Here is a 24,461-nt window from a genome sequence, read left to right on the forward strand (position 1 = left end):
TAAGTGGTAACATTTGAGGAAATGTTCATAGGCATTCTCAAATAACAATACAAGATGAGATCTGTATATGGTGTAATGCAATATGAAGAGACTGAATTTATTTTAAATCTCTTTGACCTGTTAACACTGATTTCTGCCATTTTCAAATAAAATATACTTAATTATATTCACTAGTGCTGATGCTTCTTTCTTGAAAGACATAAAGCATCTAGAGTTTTAACGGTCTCGTAAATGTCTTCATCTTTAACAGCTGTGTTATATTTGTCATGTAAGGATATGGAATTTCTCTCCAAGTAATACTGTCTCTCATATTTCATCAGAGAGCAACACATGTCCCATATGTTCTGCAAACATGTTAATACATCTTTATTTTCTAGATATTGTGTTGATCTTTAACATTCAATGGTGAACATTTTCAGGATTGTTTGCTGAACATTTATTATAATCATTCAGTTTCTGATCATTAGATCTTTAAAATGTTTTGTTTTTGTACCGTTTGCTTTTATTTGATGTCAATAGGTACTCATTAGTAGGTATTGATAGAGATTAATCACTCAAAAGCAATAACCATTGAGTACCAGGTACATGGGAATATCTCCCTAAGTCAACACCTTCCTAATGGTATAGACACTTATGGTTTAGTAAATGAGAGAGGACTCATTGAAATTCAGATGGCTAGCCTAATCTACTTGACCAGAGCTATAAAGCTTTGAAAAGAATTTGTCCATTAGCTCCTTGGTCCAAACATGGTAGGCACCATGTTAGATCCACCTGGTCTAATTAGTCTTACTTGATCAAATTTGAACTGGTTTAAAACAAGTGATATTATTTACATCATTCAAAAATATTGACTCAAATCATTCCAGAATAAGATTCTCTCATACACAATGTCTTAACTTCGGTTTAACACTATATTATAGTAGGCCTACACAATATAAGCATCGATGAAACCTGAACACTGCACCTTTCACATTGATATGTTGTGGACAAAGAATCAATTTATATAAACTAATATATCACTTACAATAACAAATGGTAAGTTTCTTTCAGTGTGTTCCCCATTTATATCCCCAGCTGGTGGGGAGTTCTCTGGGGGGGTGCAAACCAAGGATCCAGGAGTGAGAGTAATATTTACACACAGCTCTGTACCAATGTAAACTTTCACATCTATTTCTTGGCTTCCTTCATTTAAATTTCTACCCTGTGTAAAAGACAAAGGCAGAACAAAAGCCAAAGTAAACATTACAGACGTTTTTGTGACAGATTTCCTTATAGTTTTTACAAAATTTGAACCAGATGTTAAATGATTTGTAACACACATTAATGACACACATGACATGTAGTATAAGAGCACTTTGGTATATGGAGAAAGGGCAAATCATCTTCCTGGAAAAAGTCTTTTCTAATTATGAAAACATTCTGAATAAAAAACTAAGAGAGTAATCTTTTGACAAATTATCAAGTCTAACATGGTAGACAAACAGCTTTTGTCATTTGACATCATCATACAAGATGGTGACTAAGAATTGCACATCTAGGATATGTATTTTTGTTTGGTTTCAATACTATTTGGTTTATTTTTGGTTTCCTTGATATAAATTGTAGCAGATATCAGGGAAAGAACAAGGATTGAAATACAAAACTATATACTGTTAAAGGTCACTATGCATTGCTGTTCTTTAATGGTTTGACTTCCTCCAGCTAGTACACATGATGTAGCATTACTTATTACACACCACCAGAACAAAATAAATGATTATGTATAAATGCTCCCTAGTTCTCTATCTTAGGCGATATGTGCTATGTATTGATGATTTGTCACAGGGTCTTTGTTAACTCTTATTTTCTGAATGGAATGAGTAATACTCTAATGAAATTGTTGGATAAGATTTAATTATAATTACCTTAAGGATAAGTAGACTGGGACTGCCATCATATCCGCTAACACCGCCTTCAAACTGGTCATATTCTGGATCTTGCACATACTGAAATGTTTCCTCATTGTCAATTGACCAGGTTAAGAGTTCTGTTACTCCATCCATGATAAACCCAACATCAACAAGACCTCCTGCCTCATCAGCTCTCTTTCTCCTAGTTTGAGTGAAGTTAAGGCTCGGAGAAGGACAAATCATCTTGCCAGCATCAATAATTTCACAAATCTGTTTTGAAAATAAGTACAGTCTATCAAAGATAAGGAACACTCATTTGTGTTTATACATTGCATTCATCTTGTGTACCATTAAAACTGTATAATGCATTCATCCCAAAATGCAGAACAAATGAAAACTGGTTAGTTTTGCAAGAAGTGAAAACTGAGGCCACCTATGGAGAAGGAAAGTTTTAGCTCACAGGAATATTAAAATCTGTGGTAATAAAATACTAACAAACCATTTAGAAACAGCCCATAAATAATCTATAATGTATGAAAAGTGAAACAAAAACCACAACAATCAAACAAGGTAAGTAAATTTGATTTCATTAAATAAGGGTTAAAAGCTTCCCAGATAAAAATCATATAAGAAAAGTATTCTGAGTAGAAAAAGATCACCAGGCTCACCTCAGCACTTTCTTGATTATCAACAGTAAAAACAATCTGTGGTCTCATTATAATGTTCAATCTTGCACCAGTAATTGTTAGAGTGTTTCCACCTCTATTGGTAAAGAGCAAGAACAGATTTAATGGACTATTTAATTAAAAGTTTTGAGATTTCACACAGACAGTCTGAACCACTAACAACTTAAAACCCAAAAGCTGTTACTTCCTTTCAAAAGCATCATGGTTGTTCTTTTGAAAAGACAATAAAACTTGAAAAGATATTTATTGCACAATTGCTACAAGGTTTTGCCACCTAAAGTGATGCATAAAATTTATGGCAAAACCAGAGCTTCTGCCATTGTGGTTGTATTGTATGAATAATGCCAAAATCCTCCACTCACACTAACTTATATCATACTTTCACAATTCATCATTTAAGTTCAAACACTCATGTTTCACTATAAATATTTATTATGTTCATAACTCAGATACATTAAAGGCATTTACTGGTGGAAGATTTGGATACATTGTCCTCATAATTTCTAACCCTATGAAAATTGTCCCTGTTCGATGTTTCTTCTTGTAGAAATCTGGTTTTCAAATTCACCAGTTTCTCATCAAAAGCAGAGTTTGTTCGAACGCATCAATTTGGTGAATGACGTAGTACAGGCAAATAGGCAAAACGAGCGACTTGGAGTGAGCACTCACATTTCCACAGCAAATACACTCTCGTGTGACACGCACAGGTGATTGCCTATTACATATTACTTACACATCGCGAACGTAGGAAAACACAGCCTACTTGGTACATACATATAACGTTTTTTGTTTTTTTTTGTGATTACTGTAGGAACTATATGGAACGTGGGTTATGTCACAATCTGCATTTGCAAAGATGACATCACATTTTCTATTGTTTAAAGTACATTTGAAATATCCATCTTAAACGATTAAAAAATCATTTCTCTGTCAAACGCAACATTAGCGTTCTCATATTTTGGAAACATGCTACCAGACAATCCTTCAATTTAATTATATGATCAAACATTTAAATAGTCCTTTACCACACAAAGATTGTGATACCACACCATACTTAATTGGCCATTATACCACACCATACCTCATTGACTATTACACCTCATCATATCTCATTGACCATTACACCTCATTGGCCATTACACCTCATCATACCCCATTGACCATTATACCTCACCATACCTCATTGGCCACCGTACCTCACCATACCTCATTGGCCGTTATACCTCACCATACCTCATTGACCATTATACCTCACCATACTTCATTGACCATTATACCTCACCATATCTCATTGACCATTATACCTCATCATACCTCATTGACCATTATACCTCACCATCCCTCATTGCACCTCACCGAACAATATACCTCACCATACCTCACTGTACATTATACCTCATCATACCTTATGACCATCACACCTCATCATACCTCATTGATCAATATCTGAACCATCTCCATCAGGGCATAATCCATACGCTTCCCAACCTCAAGTAAAGTATATTTGGGCTCTCAAGAAAGTAGCTCCAATGTTTAATATCAGATTGTCAACCTCCCAATTATTGTGTACCATTATGTCATCTTACAACCACATGGAGTAGAAAACATTTGAACTTCTTAAACTTGTCAAAAGTGAGAGCCCAAGTGTGAAAGACATTACACATAAGCTAACTGAGTTTAAGCAGACCCAACTTACGAAAAGATAGACTTTTTAGGATCCACGTCAGAGACTTCCGGGTCAAGAATGTAAATAAATTCTGTACCATCGAGTGTTCTACTGCGATTGTCAAAACGCAACATAAGATTGTGGCTGCTGTTTACTGTAGAGTTCACATTAATGCATTTAATGTAATATTGTTGTATTCTGTAAAAGGAAAACATTAAAAATATTGACAAGCAAACCAGTGGAAGAAGTAGTAAGAATAAATAACTTAAACAAAGAATGATGGCTGCAAGCAGCATAGTGACCTAAATTGTGCATTGATGCAGGAGCTACAGTAAAAATCTGTGTTTGCAATATAACACACATACCTGCCATGTAAAGAGTTACATAGAGTAACAAATTGTAAGTTTGCCTGTGTTGGCATATGTTACATTGTTACGTTGTTGTCAAATGGGATATATGTTACTTTATTTGAAAGATAAAACACAAAATGTCAATATTCTGCCGCAGAGTTCAGGACTTTCAAAGCCAAAGCAGTTGTGCCCAATCTGTCAATAACTACTAGTTGATTGTATTTCCCTGAGAGAACACATGACCAGTTCAAAATAGTGAACCACCAGTGTTTCCACTAAGCCGCTATGACGCGATTTTGACACAATGGCTTGCCGATTTGACGCACTGGCGTTCAGAGTAAGAGAGAAAAAAAAGAGGGTTTCACTTTCTCCTGAATTTTATACAGTGTGAATGAAAACAAAACGTTTCACAAGGCATGGTGTTCAGAACTTAAACTTGAAGTGAAGAAAAATAGTATCAGAGAGTCACCCTTGTAATATCAGGTATCTGTGTAAATTAAATTGTGACATGCTTTTGCTTTAGCTAGGGTTTGCAGTAGCAGCGCGAATCGCGCAAACAGTTCTCACAATCCTGCATCAAATTTGAAGCAGTGTGGGAGGGTCGTGCACAATCACCGGATAAATTATGAGAATGTCATGGTCCTTTCATAAATTAAGAGTCTTTGTGGTTCAGAACCATAAAGACTCTTAATTTATGAAAGGACCATGACATTCTAATAATTTATCTTGCCATCCTATTTAACTACATTGAATGATATTACAGAATTATATTGAATGTAAAAAATAAATAATTACAAAAATGAATGGAAGAATTCAAATCATAGTAATCAATTATTTTTGTTTATTATATTAGAGATCTATGCAAAACATTGACATGTTCAGACTGTAACTCAGCAAGGATTTAATTACTCTTACGTTGTAATACTGCATGGCTCACTTCCAACAAAAGCTTCTATATCTCTACCGGTGTCTAGGTCTGTACCATTAATAGTTATCAATGAACCTCCAGATGCTGGACCAATCTCAGGAAAATATGAGGTTAATTTTGGATCCTGCAAGAAAGATTCAATCAATGAGAAATGTTATTTATGAAAATAGATGAGACAATCAAAAGGCTATACAAATAGAAACATTTGAAATCACACACAGCCTACCATCCACCTCTCACACTGATTCTTGAATACTATATATAAAATAATGATATATGGAAAGAGTTTGAAAGGTTAAAGTAATATCAGAAAAAATCCTTAATTAACCATATGTCACAACTAAATGATTAACTTTGCATTCAACAAATGCCTGATTCAGTATGATAAAGTGGCATCTAAAGCAATGTAAAAAGAACTTACATAGTTAATTTCACTGTTAAGTACTACAGTAAATGATTCGTTTTACAGTTTTAAGTGAAAGGCACAGCCATAGGTACTAACTAGGGGTTAGGTATTAGGAGTTATAGGTACAGCCATAGGTACTAGTTAGGAGTGTTAGCTCAGTGGTAAATGCCGGTGCCTTCCAATCATAAGGTCCCCAGTTCGAGTCACTCCAAGCTTAATGTATGTCGTCCAGTTACATAGTTGTCGATAATTGACAATTCGTAATAATGGACGTTAAATATGAACTTTGCTCAGCTTGTGGCTTTGCCAATGAGGCTTCTTTTTGAGTTCCTGCTTGCAGGAAGATCTAAAATACATACAATAAAATACAACTTAGGTTTACTAAACCATAGTGTTGTGTTTTTGATTTTATTCCTATTTATATTACTTTTTAGTATAGCGCCAACTTTTTCTTGTGGACGCTCAGAAATCGTTTTGTTTACAATTGTCACGTTTTAAGCCAGAAGCATTGCTTGTTTTAGATGCAATCATATAACCTTAATCTAAACTCATAGTTTCTATCGATCCTTGGAGTGTGATAGTCTGTAAGTGTTTGTTGTATTTTTTACTGCTTATAGGATCACAAAATTGTACATCTAAGTTGTTATTGGCCAGTTTCTGCTGTGTTTTGTGAGGTGCCCTAATGTTTTCTATTCTCCATTATGTATTACCGTAGACCAATTCCGCTACGTTCCTGTTTTACATTGTTACTTACGGTTCATGAGATTTGCATACTTGGGCTCACACGTTACCTGGTTGTTAGAGTTTTTTGTTGCAGTTATACTAGGTTGTTTATTTATAGTAATTTTTGGTATCTATTTTATTATTGCGTGTACTTCACATCTATTCTTGAGTATTCTATTACCTCCACAACTCATTCAGTATGTTTCGTTACCCTTGGGCTTCTATTTACGTGTTATGTTATCTTTGTTATTTGCATGGTGTGCGTACAGGGTACGTGTAGCTAAGATTTTGGTTGTATGGAGTTTCGGTTAGACCATTGTTTACTCATTGTTTACAGTTACTTATTATGTGTTCCCTACGTTGTCATTGCAGTATATATAGTGTACAGTTTTCGGATAACCACAAGTCAGACATACAGTATTTGTTCACCTTGCCTATGTTAATTTCACTTTATCTTTAGTCAGGAATGTCACCTTCTTGTGGCATATGTTATCTAGCCTTGTTCATATAACATGTTCATTATTCTCACCTTGTTATTTAGACATAGTTTTTTCCTTTGTTTCTTTCGGTTTTACCGTCTTCTCACTCATTCATCAACGTATAATCAAATTAAACTGTTGTCAAACGTCCATGATCTTGTCACGGTTTATCTTTATTTTGGGGCTTGAGGGGAAATGGTTGTCTGGCTGTATAGCGCCCTCAGTTCCTTAGCGCGAGGACAGCACACATAGACTATTACCTACTTCACTGGTACACACTGTAATAATGAAGACTCTACAGACCCTGTTAACTCTAATTTATGATTAATTTGACCCTTTTAGGGCAGGTTTTTACCAAAGTTAGGAAAGGACGTAAAAATGGTAATCTTTCAGTACATGCCTGTTTTTCATGTTTATTTATATGTATGACTATTAAGTATGATATCATTATTATATTCCCATCAATGGAACAATCAATGAACATGCCTATGTATGCTTAACTTTACAAAGATTGGACCTTCCTATGTATGCTACACTGTACAAAGATTGGACCTGCCTATGTATGCTACACTGTACAAAGATTGGACCTGCCTATGTATGCTACACTGTACAAAGATTGGACCTACCTATGTATGCAACACTGTACAAAGATTGGACCTGCCTATGTATGCTACACTGTACAAAGATTGGACCTACCTATGTATGCAACACTGTACAAAGATTGGACCTACCTATGTATGCTACACTGTACAAAGATTGGACCTGCCTATGTATGTTAACTGTACAAACATTGGACCTACCTATGTATGCTACACTGTACAAAGATTGGACCTGCCTATGTATGCTACACTGTACAAAGATTGGACCTACCTATGTATGCAACACTGTACAAACATTGGACCTACCTATGTATGCTACACTGTACAAAGATTGGACCTGCCTATGTATGCAACACTGTACAAAGATTGGACCTTCCTATGAAGAATACACTGTGCAAAGATTGGACATGTCTATCTACCCTACACTGCACAAACATTGGACCTACCTATGTACCCTACACTGTACAAATTATTCCAATACATTATCTTTTACTTTCTTCCTTGTTTTACTCATGTAAAACCTATAAAGGCTAATCTCTGTACTTTGAAAAGTAGTGTTACTAATGATGAATCGATTATGTCAAATCAGTATTTGAGAAACTAAACAAAAACATAAATCCGAACAAATTAGGAATCACTTTCAAAATGAAGGCTAGCTAGCACGCTCAATATGGATGTAGGGAAAAACACTACCTACCAACACTATATTAAAGGATTATTTCTCACAGAATATACCTGCAAACAACCTGTTGATAAACATCAAATGATCCCCATGAAGAATGTTACAATGTTTCATTGACTGAAACTTCTACTGAAAACCTGCATATTCTCAGCAAACCAAAACTCCTGAACTGATAAAAGGCAGACACTCCCTCACATAAGGTCTGGTATCTTAACACAAACAGAAAAATACTAATGGGAGTATATACAATGTACTCACATTGTAAGAGAACAGAACATCCCCCTGTGAAGTCCTGTCATCTGTTAATTCTACAGAGACCAGACCCATCTTCACCACTGATGATCCTGACAAACATGTCACACTGAAATATGGCAAAAAGAAAAGTATGGTATAAAGTACTGTATATTAAAAGGAAAAAGTAGTTAATTAAGAAATAAAGTTACACTTATCAATACTGAAGGCTTTACAGAGGATGATATCCTTATTATTGCTGGTTGCCAAAGTGATAATATATTATAAGTCACTGTCCTAAATGATACCATAAAGAAATCCTTTTGATGTCAACTAAAGACCAGTAACTTCTTAACTTGGAGAGTCCTACATGGGAGGCACTTGATCCCCCCTCCCTCTGCTTCTGTAGAAGATTTTACAGATGGTTTATATTTGTTGATATCACAGCTGAAAAGTGGAAAATTGCAAAAATGTACTTTAAACAATGACAGTGATAGCACCATTTTGCATCTAAGCTGGCATAAAATGCCATACATAGGAGAGGGGCATCTCTTCCCCTTAGACCCCTTCTCAGAATGGGCATCACCCTACATTATTACCCCACCCCAAATCAGTAACTCTGGAGACAGACATGATGTTATCACTGCATGTACCTACAAACAATTGCCCTATTACATGAACCATCTGCAATATACTGTTAAACACAATGAAATTAACTTTCTCACCTTTCCCCAACTATGTACTGATCTTCATAACGTCCATGATCACACGAAACCTCAGCTAGTTTGACTTCCTCAATATCTGAAAATCTCTGGCCCAGGTCAGTGCCGATAATTTGAACCATGGTCCCTCCTTCGATTGGACCACTAGTTGGTTCAATCTAGAAAATGTTGAGATGGAAATGTGTTAAAGTAAATTGAATAAAACCAACATGATGTGGTCACCCTGCCGACAAAGCTTTGTCTTCTGCCTCAACTATAAGGATTAGATAACTATCGAAACATGTCAAGATTCTCTACAGCCACAATCAGTATAAGGAAGGGAAAGATTCTTATAATCTGTATGCATAGAATAACCTCAAAACATCCTCATGTTCTGAATCAGACAAGACAGGCACATATCCAGGCTAGTGTGGGTGTGTTTCCACCCCCCTCCCCAGCACCCCACACCATCTATTCAACTTCACACAAAAATTCGAAGTATTTATAGATTACAACAATCTAAGGTTAGATTAATTAATTAATTAAGTAACTAATTATAGACTCAAATTATAGTCTACATATGTTTCAAAATGTACTATTTGCTGTTGCAGGTCCCTCCTACATGGGAGTTGGCTTCAAGGACTGGTTCACATTCCCTGCTTTATTATAAAATCTTGGATCTCTCCTGTAAAGTGTAGGACTTTGGGAAAGTAGTTGTAGGCTTAAAGCTGTTTTGTGTACATAATACAATAATTGTGTTTATATCTTGTTATTTTATGTACAATGTAAACAAGCTGTTATTTAACTATTAGGGCCTACCCATGTGATCTGTGGCCGAGCTGTACACACTTTCTGTATTCCTTGGTTGCAGTTTTCTCTGACAGCACATAATGACTGCGATGAACACCAAATACACATTAAGACTGGAGGAGTTGTTATATTGGACAAACAGCGACTGCAATCTGGTCTGTCCGCAGAACATTTGTACAGAATCACTGAAATGAAAAGAAACATAATAGAAAGATGAAATGTAATCCATCTACTATACAGACAAATCAGATGAAAACTTTTGACAGTTTGCTTCTGGAATGAAGGATATTATAATCAACATTCCAACATAGAAATCAGGAGGAACCAGTCTTCCTTAGATTAAAATATGCAAATAAAAAAAAGGGTTTTTAAATCACACCTGAAAGTGTCCATTTACTGTGTACTGTCAACAATATTGTATAAATAGGTGATATGCTCACTTGAAAGAAACAAATCCAGGTGACTGTCTTTGTGAATTTACAAATTTATTGCAGAAGTACTCTGTTGTAGAATTACTAGAATTATTCACTGAAATGATGCACATAATAATAGCATGGCTTAGAGCACTGAATCAGACAAGGCAGGCACAGATTCCAAGGGAGTGTCACCTATCTTCCTTAGATTAAAATATGCAAATTAAAAAAGGCATCATTACATAACACCTGAAAGTGTCCATTTGCTCAAGAGTGTACTCGCACCATTTATTGGGTAATTTGTTTTGTCATTCAAATCTACTCAGTAACAAAAGTACTTTAAGATAACACATTCGTTAGTCTGTTAGTTAATCAGTAAAGATATCAAGTAACAATAAAGCATAATGACAGCTTCATAGGTAAACATACCATTATTGGTCCCATCAATGTATACCTCCCTCACTTTCCATCTAAGGTTCAGAGATGCATAAACTGTCTGTTCTTCTGCTGTGTATGTGTACTGCAAAATAGGACATAAACATCTTACTTGTAATATAAATTCAGTACTTATAAGTAATTATAAGATTTGCATAGATCTAACCATGCAATAAAAACTAAAGCATTTGCTGTTTTCAGACATTGATAAAGTCCCACCCCCCCCCCCAGCCAGGAAAAGAAAAAACATACAACATAATTGATTGTACATTAAAACTGTCTTGCACATGTCACAGTGATATTTTTTATAGCAGAATGGTATAACCTTCTTTCATTCTACTCTTGTGCCACAAAATCTTAGACAAATAAATATTTTTTAATGAAAAAACATTCACAGATTGGTGTGAATGATTAATAAAGCAACAATCAAAGTTTCTTCTTGCTATGGCAACATATTGATCTGTTAGATCTCTTCAAGCTTTATGCAATTCAGATGAATTCCAATCTCATAAATTTGGTTATGTAGCTTTTATTCCTCATGTGGTAAAACTTAATCCTATCAAAGATTACAAATCTAAAATTGGTTACCAAGTTTTACCTGTGTCTCTTCACAAGTGACTGTAAAATTATCCTCATTCATGTCAGAAACAGTGGCCTTTGAACTGGTCTCTCTTCCTTCATAACCAACAACACATTCATATTCCTGCATTTGATGACAAAATTACATTAATAGTTAACCTTTCCTTGAGCTAGCCAACATGTAAAATGAAGAATACTAAACCAACTTTCAATAGCATAAGTGTATGTTAATGAGCGAGTGATAAATAAATTTGATTTAATCATCAACAATTATTTATCAGACACTGTTAGTCATTTGCATATACTCAGAATATTTCTCTCAACTATTTGACATCAACGCTTGATTGGAGTGCAGTATTATAAATTATGTTAAACTACATCAATTTTTAATTAATTCGCCTTTAGTGCATATTTTCCACATTTCTGTTCAGTTAATTAGTTATTTTGTTACATAATATATAACAAACCCATTAGAGTAAGAAGAGAAAGGAAGTGAACTGAAACCCCTGTAGGTTTAGCGAGAAGATCGATCCCAGGACAAGAAAAAATAAACAAAACTGAGACAGTAAATTGTTATCCCCACCTAATCCCTTCTGAAATCCACTCCCCCCTCAAAGAAACCACCTCCCCTTAAAAAAAACCACCTCGCCTCAAAAAAGAAGGGAAGAAAGTAAGTGGGTTACACTCAATAGACACTTTTGAAGTACACTCTAAGCTGATGTCTGAAAACTAACTGAAGTTTGGTAGTCTACTTACTTTGTTTGATATACTAGTCGATGCTGTGGGAGTTTGGACAATAAAGATAATCTCTCTGTTGAGACCATTAGGGATAAACGTGTCTCCAGTCTTAAGCATAGGGCAATGTTCAGATTCAATCTGTACAGGGAAAGGAAAATCAGAAAAAGAAAAACTCATTGATTTAGAGTCTTCAAGATTTTCCATCAGTTCCTGTTAGTTTCAAAGGTCAAAAGGTTTTGATGCCTTGATTTTGTTAGATTGTTGTCATATCATCACATCATTTTACTTCCTTAAACAAGAAGCATATTATACAATGGAAACACTGTGGAACTTGCTTCCTAGGGAAAGCTACCAGGAAGACAGCCAGCTTACTAACTGGTAAACATTATAATACTAATGTATAAAAGTTGTTATGAACATTACAAAATGTAAACAATCTTGTTACATTATTTTAACATTTTTACTATTTCTCAGCACATAACCAATAGACTGAATACACTTCATGACCATTAATGTTAGCTATATCTTATATAAAAGGCAGTTTGTTGGCAATGGTACTATTCTTAATTTCTTACTCTTCATTTCAACCAGCAAAATGGTGCAATAAGTTATATGTTACTTGTAATCAAAGAAATTTACTTCATTTGGCAAAAATAATGTCTAAAATTACATCTTTTGATGAATCCAAGATCATAAATAACAGATGTAGATAAGGGTTGTACACTTAATGCTTAAACTGCTAATACTCACAATGAAATCACCACAGAGAGGGTCTCTCTGGAAACTGCAGGTAAAGTCATCTACACACCAGTTACAATCCCAATTGGTAGAACAGTCTACACATCTAAAGTACAAGAGCATCAATGATGCAGTATCTCAATACTGGAAGTTTTAATTTTGATTCCTAATTTCAAATCTTTGCTCTGTCTCTACAATTATCGATATCAATCATGGTACAACAAATATATAACTTGCATTTTTGCTACTTTGCCACGAATAGTCTCTGCAGGTTACACTTTATCCTGCTAATCTTGCCTTTAGCGCTCATTGCCGGTTAGTCGAAAGAACGACGTTGCAAGGTTTAGTAATGTCATAGAATATTTAAGAACTTGTTTTTTATGTGGTATCCTTCATCTTAGGTCAGTCTCTGTTGGACTTTTTGGTCATATAGTTTGATGTCAATGACAACAGCCAAATTAGAAGAGGCGAACAACTCGACCATATTCTTGATGCCTGCCTTGAGAGCTAGGCCTATTGACCTACTGTATGTTACTGAAGACTGTAGTGGTGACTACCATCAAAACTGTGTTCACTTCTAGATATCAAAACAACCCACGTTTTTCCATCTCAATTTTTCGGACATGAAGATTTCATGGATTTATGACTTGGAAAAAATAATGTAAAAGAAGATTACAAGTTTTTATATGCAAGTGATAGGTGGCCTCCTCTTCCCCTAATAGCCACCTCAGTTCCTCTCCATTTTGTTATTTTATTTTAATTCTTTGTACATTTGATGTCAAACATTACAGGTTCAAAAGAAAGCTAAACATACTTCTTATAACCTTATACATCTTATATCCTTATAAATAAAACATAACCTTATACAATTTTTATAGTCTTATAAAAGTTGTGATGCTATGGCCAGCTCCTCTTTTATACGTACCCATCAAACAAACTTACCCTGGTGCTTCCTAGGAAAAGTTGTCTGAACACCAGTACAATGCTAATGTGGCTATCACTGAAAGCCTAATAGGCCTAGCGGCCTATATATTTTTAAATGCACTAGGCCTACAGTAAGTAGCCTTCAGAAATACAAGAATGTGTATACGTAATTATACAAAATACATGAAGGGCAATCAAACAAACTTATCATGGCCCTTGCTCTGAAAAGCTACCTGAACACCAGTACTATCCTTAAATGGATGTTACAAAAACGAAGGCCTAATATAAATTAAATGCACTAGCCTTCGTAGAATTCAGCAGTACAGAATGTAATTAGCATGCAATACACTAACACCTCGCGTACCTAACTACAGAACAGAAAATTGTTCGCAAGGGTAGCCATTTTCGAATATCTAACATGTAGCTGTTATGAGTCATAGCCAATCTGCTACAAAACAGACTTGGGGGCGGGGTTTAATCATCAAAAACGGACCTTTTTACTAAAAGTAGGGGCGGCAGCTCAGTGTTGTTTTAAGAAAGAAAAATCATTTAAACATCAAATAAAGCAAATAAAAGCCATTAAATGTCATATACACGTAGTAAAATTCTTATTAATACCTACCTGTAAACAACAAATGAAAGTTTAAAATTTTAATAAAATATATAATACATAGGACCCTATCTTAGACGATACCACTGTTGAAAGACAGTTCTATTCTATTCTCTTTCATAAAACATAAGTTTTGGAGCGTGTGCAAAACAGGTCTGCCAAAGTGTGTTTTCAGTCCAAATTGGCCCGATTTGGACATAAATCGGTGAAAAAGTCACAGAATGAGATACAATTCTGGAATAAAAAATAGTAACTTTTGTTGGTCTATATGATATATTCTTGCTCTGGAATTCCAGAGAAAAAGAACTTTGTTTGAAGACGCTGAAAAATTTTTAAGAGAAGAGAAAGTCCCACTTACTGTTACAATATCTCTATACATGTAATGTATTGAGATAAAAAAAGTAAACATATTCAAATGTAAATTTAAGTTTAAATATTCAGTGCTAGCTTCATAATAACATCATTCAATATATTGTAGAATACTTTTCTGAAAGGAATGCTTGATCAATGTGAGGTGACCTGAAATATCAGGAAAGATCACAATTAATGCAGCCAAAACAAATTAAGAGAGCCAAGATACAGAGCAATAGAGAAGCTTGTGACGAACAATCTATAACAAAGAGCCATGGAAAATTGATACCCTTTAGAAAATATCACTATTTTGATGTTCTTCCATACAGAATTCACAATACATCAGCTGCCTATACATATGATGTTAACTTACCCTGTAATTCTGTTACAATCAAAGTAGTAGTAAGGAATGCTGACAAACTTAATGTTATATTCTGATGATGACAGAGACAGTTCAACCTCTACAGCATCCTCTGGTGTCGGAAGAGAAAATATATTTATGGGAGAGACAAAAATATATGTTCATGTTTTAAAAATATGTATAAGCATAACCTTTATCCAGTCCTGTCAAGACATGCCTTTACTATACAGGGCAGAGTTTGAATGGTTCTGCTGTCTTCTACGGAGTCTAAATGTTGTTGCAGGTGACTAAAATTACATTTGAGCTAGCTCATTCAACCAATATGTAGCTTCCCAAAGTTAACAAAGAATGCCAAAATGTTTCATATTTACACATTCATATCAGAGCAGAAAGTTTTCAATCGTAGACTTATCCACAATAAGTATAAAAGCTATTGCAACTATCACAGTATCAGTTTTGAGCAATAAACCGATGTCTTGTACATTTTACAAAACAGGAACATAAAACAGCAGTAATAAATAATACAGCAGTACTCACTGAAGTTGCACACGGTTAACTGTAAACTCAGCTCTTTGTGAATCTTCCATCACTGTAAACATTACATAATACTGTGTAGAGACTGTGATCAGCCTATATCGTATGGTTAATATGTATATCATAACACTTTCGTCAAAAGTACAATTTTATTAACTAGTTACCTCCTACAGGGATGTTTGGTAAAGTGTCCACATCAGGACTTTGACAGAGCAGCTGGTTTCTCCCAATGACAAAGGCTTCAGAGATAAAGTTCCCAAAATGACAGAAGTAGTTTTCATTAGTTGGGAGATGAGAAACAATTAAGATGACCTGAGTAAGAAAAATAATAGAATCCCATTAGTCATCTATGTATATTTGTGAAGACATATATCATACCAAGGTATCATGGTAATGTCAAATATATATACACAGGGATGTGCCCAGGACTTCCTGAGTGCCGGGTATACTGATTGCCGTCCTGGGGGAGGGTCTAAGGGGGAGGGGGTGTCCTTAGACTTGATTTTAAAGGTGCTCAAATGCTGGTACTTTTGTAGCTTTTTAAGCACATACACAAGTACAAATTTGCTAACAATTTACATTTTAAATTTTTTTTTAGTGAAATTTTACGTACCTTGTAAAAGTTATTAGTCTGTTTCAAAGAGATTGGACCGATTGAGAGCCGTAAGTATGTTTCTTGCATGTGTAACTGATGCATTATTAGTCTGTATGATTTTGGCATAGGCTAGGCCCAATTTATGTTGAATATCAGATTTATTTGCTGATTTAACAGATAAACTGTGAGGTCAGAGAGGGCCATAAGCAATACAATATGTTGTTCAAGTGTTTTCATTGAAACAACCAAAAACCAGAATAATTGTAAACTTTCCCTTAAATTATTAATTCCAATCCTTTCATGACTTCAAAAATTCCAATCATTTCAAAACGTTTTTTTCCTCCTGTAGGGACTTATTTACATTTCCACGATGTTCAAGACTACAGAAAATTGTGTTTATTGCTCTTAATTAGAACACTGCTAATATTCAGAAATAACAAGAATGTTATATTTAAATTATTAACAGAAAGTGATTTACATTTCTATCTACGGTGACATCCACTGGTAAATGTTCTGGTGAAGCTGAGACAGTAACACATTCATCTTCATTAAAAGGCAGCCACCTCTCACTATCCTCACTGCCATCACAATCATTAAACCTTGTACACCTACAGCAAAAGCATAAGAAGTACAAGAGAGAAAATTATACTAGCAAGGATATTGTAATAGAACGTAATAATAAATTTACAACACTTACAAATATAACTGTTAAGTACAGAAGGACAACAAGGAACATGTCATAGGTTGCTGCCATATAAAGCACATGCATGAATATTTATAAGTTACATTTAATTAGCAAGTTTACAAGTGACCTCTCTGGTCCCCATTGTTACAGCTGGGTGAAGAAAGGTAATTGAGATGAAGAACCTTCTCCATTGCCTGAACCACTTAGGTACTCAGGCTGCTTACCTCTTTTCCAGAGTACACCATCCACAATAAGGATCTCCAAGGTTAGTTCCTGGTTTAATACACTCATCACAGGTTTGATACTGACTGCAGTTTGTGACAGACAATTCAATCAACTGAAAGAGAAGATTTATTCAACTATCTAGCAAAGTTTGCATGTGATTAATAATAATGTATAAAGTTTTAAATGATTGTAATCATTACTATATATTGACTTTAACAATTGTTTAGTCAAGAAGTTTTAGATGATTCTTTGGACATATATGCAATCCATATATATATATATATTGTGAGTCAGGGTAGCCTCACATTACCACACCTTGATCATTGTGTGCAGCTGGATTAGCACAAGTGTCAAGGATGCATCATGCATATGCTTCACATGTGAATGTACACACTCCAAAATATCTGAAAGTTAAATACTGTAGCCAAGTGTAAAATGTATTTGTTGTTTATTGTTTGCAAAGGATTGTACCAAGTAGTGGCCAGCAAAGCATTGCGCTTGCGGTTCATGTGTGACAAAAGCAAGTGTAAAGATAATTTGGCATTCCATAGGAAATGAGTAAATCATTTCCAACCTGCTTCAAGATCTTTCTGTGGGCCCATGTTAAGACCAGCATTTATTCAAACAATCCTGACTTCACTTGTAATAGTTCAGCATACATGGTTTTTTGCAAAAGTTCAGCCTTATTATTCCTCCTATTTGTTTTCAATATACCATAAACTTTTTCTCTATTAAAAAGTTTGACAAATAAATCAATAATCATTTCTACAATCTTATAAGATCACTAGCACATGTTTGTACATAATAGTACAGGTTTTGTATTGCTACAAGACCTACTAAATGCCAATACTGACATTTTCTTGCCTAATTGGAGTGTCATATTGCTGATGATGTGGTTGTCCAATACTTACTAATTAAAGCATTCTGAAAACATTATTACAACTTCCATACACGTTGCACACAAATTGATTGTTGAACTTTGATTCCTTGTAACATCACTTGTTACTGTAATGGAAGCAAAGTTTGTACTATAGGCTAGGATAGGGATATGTATAACAACTAATAACTTAGGCCCATTTTGTTCAAACTATGGAACATTCAAGATGTACTAAAAACAACCACTCGAATTTGCTTCGTTCAGACACACTTTTTTTTAAATCTGAACCAAATGCTCTTCTTGTAAACATTATTATCATTTTGAACAGAATGTGGTTTTGCATCATATCTTATTAATTAGTATCTATTGTACTTTATTATTTTATAATTATATCGGCTCTGTGTTTTACTTGACAGATGCTGATATTAGGTATATGCTTGAACACATGAAGTTACTGCACTGGATACTGCCAAAGTTTTGGGCAATCTGCCATCAGACCAACATTTCCAAATTTGGTGTTCATTTCTCTTAATGGACAACATTTGTACTACTGTTACTCAATCACACACAACAAGAAATTATTCTTGATATCTTTTCTTTTAATTTTTGTTATTGTTGTCAATAAAATAAGAATTTTTCATTTTTTACTGCATAGCTTAATAGATTTATACGACTACATAATGAGAAGGATTTCTGAGTGTAAATCATGTCCGAGAATCAATGGCGGCAATTTAAAACTGATATTTGGCAGGAAACTGAGTGGTTGAAATATGCAGGGCACCATACAATGTTTGATCTGTAATATTTATTCACTCAAACTTAAGTCAGGAATATTTTGTGTGTTGCAAGGAGATAGTCGTCATCCGTTACATAAACTTCAGGGTGGCAAATATACACGTAGATATTGTTTGGAAATGAGTCGAGCACACAAACATTCCAAATTTCGACAAATGGAAGAGAGACACAGTGACTTCTACAGACAAATCTAGACCAGGTAACAAAAGGCAGAGTTACACATAAATACAAACTGTTTGTGACAATTTTGCTATCCATGGTGTATTGTTGGCTTGTTACATGGAAATAGTTGGAAGCTTGAATTGTAAAATGGAACACAGATCAGGATTTTGTGGAACTTGAACGAATAGGCTTTCATGTTCAATTTGGTCAGCTCGGAAATATCACAGATTGCCAGATCGCATTTGAAAAACCTTTTGGAAATCCCTACTCTGCCAAAAATAGTTGATATCTATTCCCGTTTCCAAGATATAACCCATTAGTGATTTAGGGAACTTGTATTCATAATTCATTCTGACATTTTTTTGGCTCACAACACTGTATTTGACATAATAATGAGCTGTTGCTATAATACTCATTATGAAGGGTAGCAAATATCATGTGGCTATGAGCGAGGTGCGTCGATGTGAGGCCTTCTTTAAACTTTATAGGTTTTGAAAGAGTTTGTAAAGAAGCTGCATTACAGAGTATTTGAAGAACCACATCAGCAGCACTCACAACTTGTTTCTTGTTCTTCTTTTTTGCAAGTGGAGTTTTACCTTAAAAGAAATTGTAAAATGACTTACCTTTCTCTCTGTTAGTACCATGATGCTTTCAGTATCATTACTGATCCAGGTATCACTAAGGACAGAGGAATGTAACTCCAGCTGTTCATATACAACCCCTGACAATGCATTACCCACATCAAATCGAACCTGCAGAAGTGAAGTACTAAGTGATCAACCAAATAATAGAGTGACATACTGTAAACTGTAATGGTTATAAAGTACATACTAGTTACATACTTTCTATGTAGGTATTTGTATACTTATGAATGCTTTGTATATATTTTGTCTATTCAATATATATTCTTATTGTCTGTTTATGTACTTAAAATTAAGTAAAAACAAATTAAGTTAAAAAATCATCTGTATGAAGAATGTCATCAAGCCATCTCACCTTCAGTAAATGCCCTTCCTGAGAACGGATGAAAGCCACGTTCTGTGAAGCAGTCTGGACCATGGTCTTGGTAACCAGGATAGAGGTAAATGTTTCTCCTGAATGTTCAAAGACAACCTCTCCTGGGATAGGACCTAGGTGTGCATGTCTCTCAGGATATCTTGCTAATGAAGTGGTAGAACATGGTAGTATTGAACCTAATAGGTTACACTGAACTTCTCCTCCCTAGGAAAGAAGTTACATAACATCAGCTGAAACGACATATTGGATGTCACTACCTGCAGTTGATTCTATATTTGAAAGCAGTTGGGTTCTTTTCAGTGTTAATATGCTGGCTATCAGTCAAGTGTACTTGAACAGAGACAGCTGTTAGTTTTTTGTATTATGGCATAGCAGATACATTTTTGAGTCTTTAAAAAGAAATCTTTAAAAAAGTATGTAATGTCTAAGGTAATGATTAGAAGTATGCCATACGTTTGGCATTCCTTACTACCACGGCTCAAATTAACCGATGGCACAGACTGCAAATTGCTGCTGGTGCCCCTACTGCTTACTGTACTGCCCTTCAAAATAATCTGTTACCAAAGGCAACAACTGCTATACCAAATCAGCTTGCCATGAGTGCCTGCTTTCATAATGATCTCAAGATTTAAATTCAATATATCAGGTTACCTAAATTATCTGAATCAAAGGCAAACAGCTGTTTAGCAACAGTGGGAAACATAAATTTATCAAAAGATTTCTTGTGTTTCTGCAAAACAAGAAATTTGTTACATTTTAACATCATTGAACTAAAAACATTTTTGCCAGATCTTTGGTCACTGTTATTGTTGTAACTTTAACTGCATGTATATAGGTTGCAAACATTTTTGTTTGTTTAATGCATCAATCATAATGGTAAGATAAATTTTGTCACATTAAAATGTTTGAAAACTGTCATAAACTGAATTTGATTGTAATGAATTTCTATAGTTATTGTATACATAATATTCAATGATGGCATACCTGGGAATGTTAGCAGTTTTCACAGTACTTTAACAAGATCATTTGGACAACAGTATGAATATCAATCTAGTATATTCTGGATAGACATTTTTGTTGTCTATTTGCCTGCTGTTGAGAACGTTTTTACGATTTCCATATCTTTTAAACATGTAAGTTTGGTATGAAAATTTACTGTAGTGTGTCTTGATGTCATATAAACAGTTGGTTCATACTGCTGGTTCATACCAGGCCTCCAAGTGTGTAAGGCCACCTCAAAATAAAATTGTCAGAAAAATGTTTTTCTTTAAAAAATATAGGTCATTCCTGCCCGGTAGAAGAACCCCCCATTAAAACACAAGTCTAGCTATGCACCTGCTCTTAAGCCCAGCCTGCTATGACACTGAAGTATATCAATGTAATGATCGGTTTTTATTGTTAATTATAGATCTTTTAAATCATGATACATTATCGCAATTAAACTACAGTTTGAAAAAGAAACTTAAAATCAGTTTCTTATTACTTCAATGTGCCCAAACAATGGGTGTTAATCTCTCATTTTTTATATGTAGAATGTGTACAAGGAATTGTGAATAACTAACTGTGTATGATTGGTGCATAAGAAGGAATTTGACTCACTAGGACCTCATCTGACCTACATTGTAACAGCTTCACTGCCAAAATATAGTATATTACTATAATGACCACAATATAGTATATTACTATACTTTTCACAATATAGTATACAACTATACTTACCACAATATAGTATAATACTATACTTACCATAATTAAGTATATTACTATACTTTCCATAATATTGTATATTACTATACAGGCGCGTAACCCGGGGGGCGCGAATTACTATCTAAGCGGAGCGCCACCATCGTTTGGCGCGCAGCGTACAAGAAAATTTCATAATGTTGCACAAAATTTCATCTGAGGACAGCCAATACAGAAAAACCTCCATGTTTATGAATGTTTGTCGGGGAAATTTCGAAAATTCAGACACAGTTAACATATTGGTGCAAGGGCGCAGATCAGTCTTGGGTAATGGTGGGGACGCGTGTCTGTTCTCTGATACTATCTAAGCGGAGCGCGACCATGGGTTTGCCCATAGCGTACAAGAAATTTTTGGCAAATACTCCTCCCAGATCGCCGGAAACAACATTTCCCAGACCCAATGATGCTCCCATACCTCCTTAAGTTTTAGATCTCGTGGCTTAAAAATTAAGTTTGGGGAAATGCCTGGGCGTCTGCAGAAAAAAATCAGGGAAAATATAATCCAAGTAGACTTTTGTATACGATGGGTTTGGTTTTGTAACTCATTGGGAAGCGATTAGAGGGGTGGGCGTAGGGTTGTGGGGCGCGCGTTTTCATGCAGATGGGAACAATCTCAAGAAGTGATGGGTGCGTTCGCCCCGCCCCCCCACCCCTCGCCGGCAATGATACGCCTTTGGATCCACTACATGATATTCACAGGGAATGTGCTCAATTCTCAAATCGCATGCGGAATTTATTTTTAGATTCATTGTATGAGTTACGGTACTAGGGGTGGGGTAAGAATTAGCATTCAGTTCGCGTTGTATAACATTTTAACTCTGCATGACAGTGTTGAATAGAAAGACATATGTCTAGTTCAGTTCGCATATAGATCCTGGGCTAATACCGAAGTCATGTTACCCGACGACTCGGTCGAGTTCAAGACCAGCCACCGTTGGTCACATCACAATTTTTACAATTTGTTTAAGGCGTCCATACACACATGCGCCATGATATACTATATATAGTATATATATATATACATTAGTGAGATAGTTAAAATGGAAACGTCAAAAATGGAGTTGTCGGTGTAAGGGGTAAGCTGAGCGCACGACCCCTCCGAAATCCTTGATCCGTCACTGGCTACCCTGTGTATATAATAGGGATCAGAGCTGTAATTATGACTGTTCCTCTTTCTCTTCCCGGTGTCTAGGCGTTTTTCTTTCCCTCCTTTTCTCCTTTTCTCTCCTTCTTCTTTTCCTTTTTCCTTCTTTCCTCTCCTTCCTCCTCTTTTCCCCCTCTTTTTCTCTTTTTCTTCTCTCTTTTTTCTCTCCTCTTTTTCCTACCCGGGGGGCGCGTGCCCCCAACGCCCCCCCCTGGATACGCGCCTGCTATACTTACCACGATATAGTATATTATTGTACTTACCACAGAATAGTATATTACTATACTTACCACAAATAGTAAAATGCAAAGTAATAAAGTAAAGCAAGTGTATCACAAAGAGGAAGCTGGAGTAACACTGTGTAGAAAGCTTCCCTTCATCAATTTATATTCTCCAGCAAACAAAGCTTAAGACAAATCCCTGACCACACAAAACAGCCAACAAAAGAAGCACCAGTGGGAAAAAGCTACAGTAGTGATTTTTGCCAGATGAACCTGAACGCTACCCCAAGGAAGGAACTACCATATTGTATTGTTAGTTTATGTCAGCTTAATGAAGATGAACAGGAGAAACTAATAGAGTAATCTGAATCTATGTGATACTATACTTACCAGGATATACTATACTTTTCACAATAAAGTATGTTACTATACTTACCACAATACAGTATATTACTGTACTTCCCACAATAAAGTATATTACTATACTAACCAGGATAAAGTATATTACTATACTTACTACAATATAGTATATTACTATACTTTTGACAACATAGTATATTGTAACTTACACAATATAGTATTACTGTACTAACCACAATATAGTATATTATTATACTTTCCACAATATAGTATATTACTATACTTACCACAATATAGTATATTACTATACTTACCACCAGTCTACATTGAGCAGTATTCAGGTAATTGCTGGGATTGTAAATTGATCCTCCATCTCGAACACAGGAACAGTCAATTGTTGCATCTTCAAACTTTTCAATCAAATTCTTCATCTCATATATACAGAGAGCAGACTGACTAGCTAGGTCAAAAGATTCATCTTCATTATTCTTGACAAATACAGCAAAGAGTTGACCATCCACTACCTGGGATGATTGTACAATGCTATACAGAGTGTTATTAACCCCTCTGCATTCTAAAGTGATTTCAGTAAAACCATCCATTGTTGATGAACTGTCTGTTTGACACACACGGCTCAGTTTAGGGACAATGTAGTTTGGCTGGCTGTTACCTGTTGCATCCTGTAGCTGTGATGCAAAAAAGTAAGTGTAGTTATCATATGAAAATGAGGCAACATATCTATTGTATATACATATATATTTTGTCTATTCAATATATATTCTTATTGTCTGTTTATGTACTTAA

General features: G+C 35.1%; 1 protein-coding gene across 5 annotated transcripts in view; it reads right to left on the reverse strand.

The window, feature by feature from the left end:
* LOC139961177 (plexin-B-like) overlaps positions 1–24,385 on the reverse strand; it is a 45,808-nt gene extending 21,423 nt beyond the window's left edge. For 4 of the 5 annotated variants that reach the window (XM_071960164.1, XM_071960166.1, XM_071960165.1 and 1 more), the window contains exons 1-19: positions 23,972–24,384; positions 20,169–20,393; positions 19,796–19,924; positions 17,338–17,450; positions 16,907–17,036; positions 15,998–16,145; positions 15,312–15,411; positions 13,066–13,159; positions 12,334–12,453; positions 11,597–11,701; positions 10,993–11,083; positions 10,160–10,335; positions 9,365–9,519; positions 8,667–8,769; positions 5,507–5,643; positions 4,272–4,439; positions 2,558–2,651; positions 1,905–2,159; positions 1,025–1,201 (exon numbers count right to left, since the gene is read on the reverse strand). In XM_071960164.1, coding sequence (XP_071816265.1) covers positions 1,025–1,201; positions 1,905–2,159; positions 2,558–2,651; positions 4,272–4,439; positions 5,507–5,643; positions 8,667–8,769; positions 9,365–9,519; positions 10,160–10,335; positions 10,993–11,083; positions 11,597–11,701; positions 12,334–12,453; positions 13,066–13,159; positions 15,312–15,411; positions 15,998–16,145; positions 16,907–17,036; positions 17,338–17,450; positions 19,796–19,924; positions 20,169–20,393; positions 23,972–24,259 — 2,808 coding nt within the window. In that variant the 5' untranslated portion in view covers positions 24,260–24,384. Of the gene's footprint in view, positions 1–1,024; positions 1,202–1,904; positions 2,160–2,557; positions 2,652–4,271; positions 4,440–5,506; positions 5,644–8,666; positions 8,770–9,364; positions 9,520–10,159; positions 10,336–10,992; positions 11,084–11,596; positions 11,702–12,333; positions 12,454–13,065; positions 13,160–15,311; positions 15,412–15,997; positions 16,146–16,906; positions 17,037–17,337; positions 17,451–19,795; positions 19,925–20,168; positions 20,394–23,971 lie in introns of all 5 variants that reach the window. The other variant, XM_071960162.1, reaches the window with a different exon arrangement.
* Between the last annotated feature and the right edge of the window lie 76 nt (positions 24,386–24,461).

The sequence above is a fragment of the Apostichopus japonicus genome, chromosome 20 (genome assembly GCF_037975245.1).
Source record: "Apostichopus japonicus isolate 1M-3 chromosome 20, ASM3797524v1, whole genome shotgun sequence".
NCBI lineage: Eukaryota > Metazoa > Echinodermata > Holothuroidea > Aspidochirotida > Stichopodidae > Apostichopus > Apostichopus japonicus.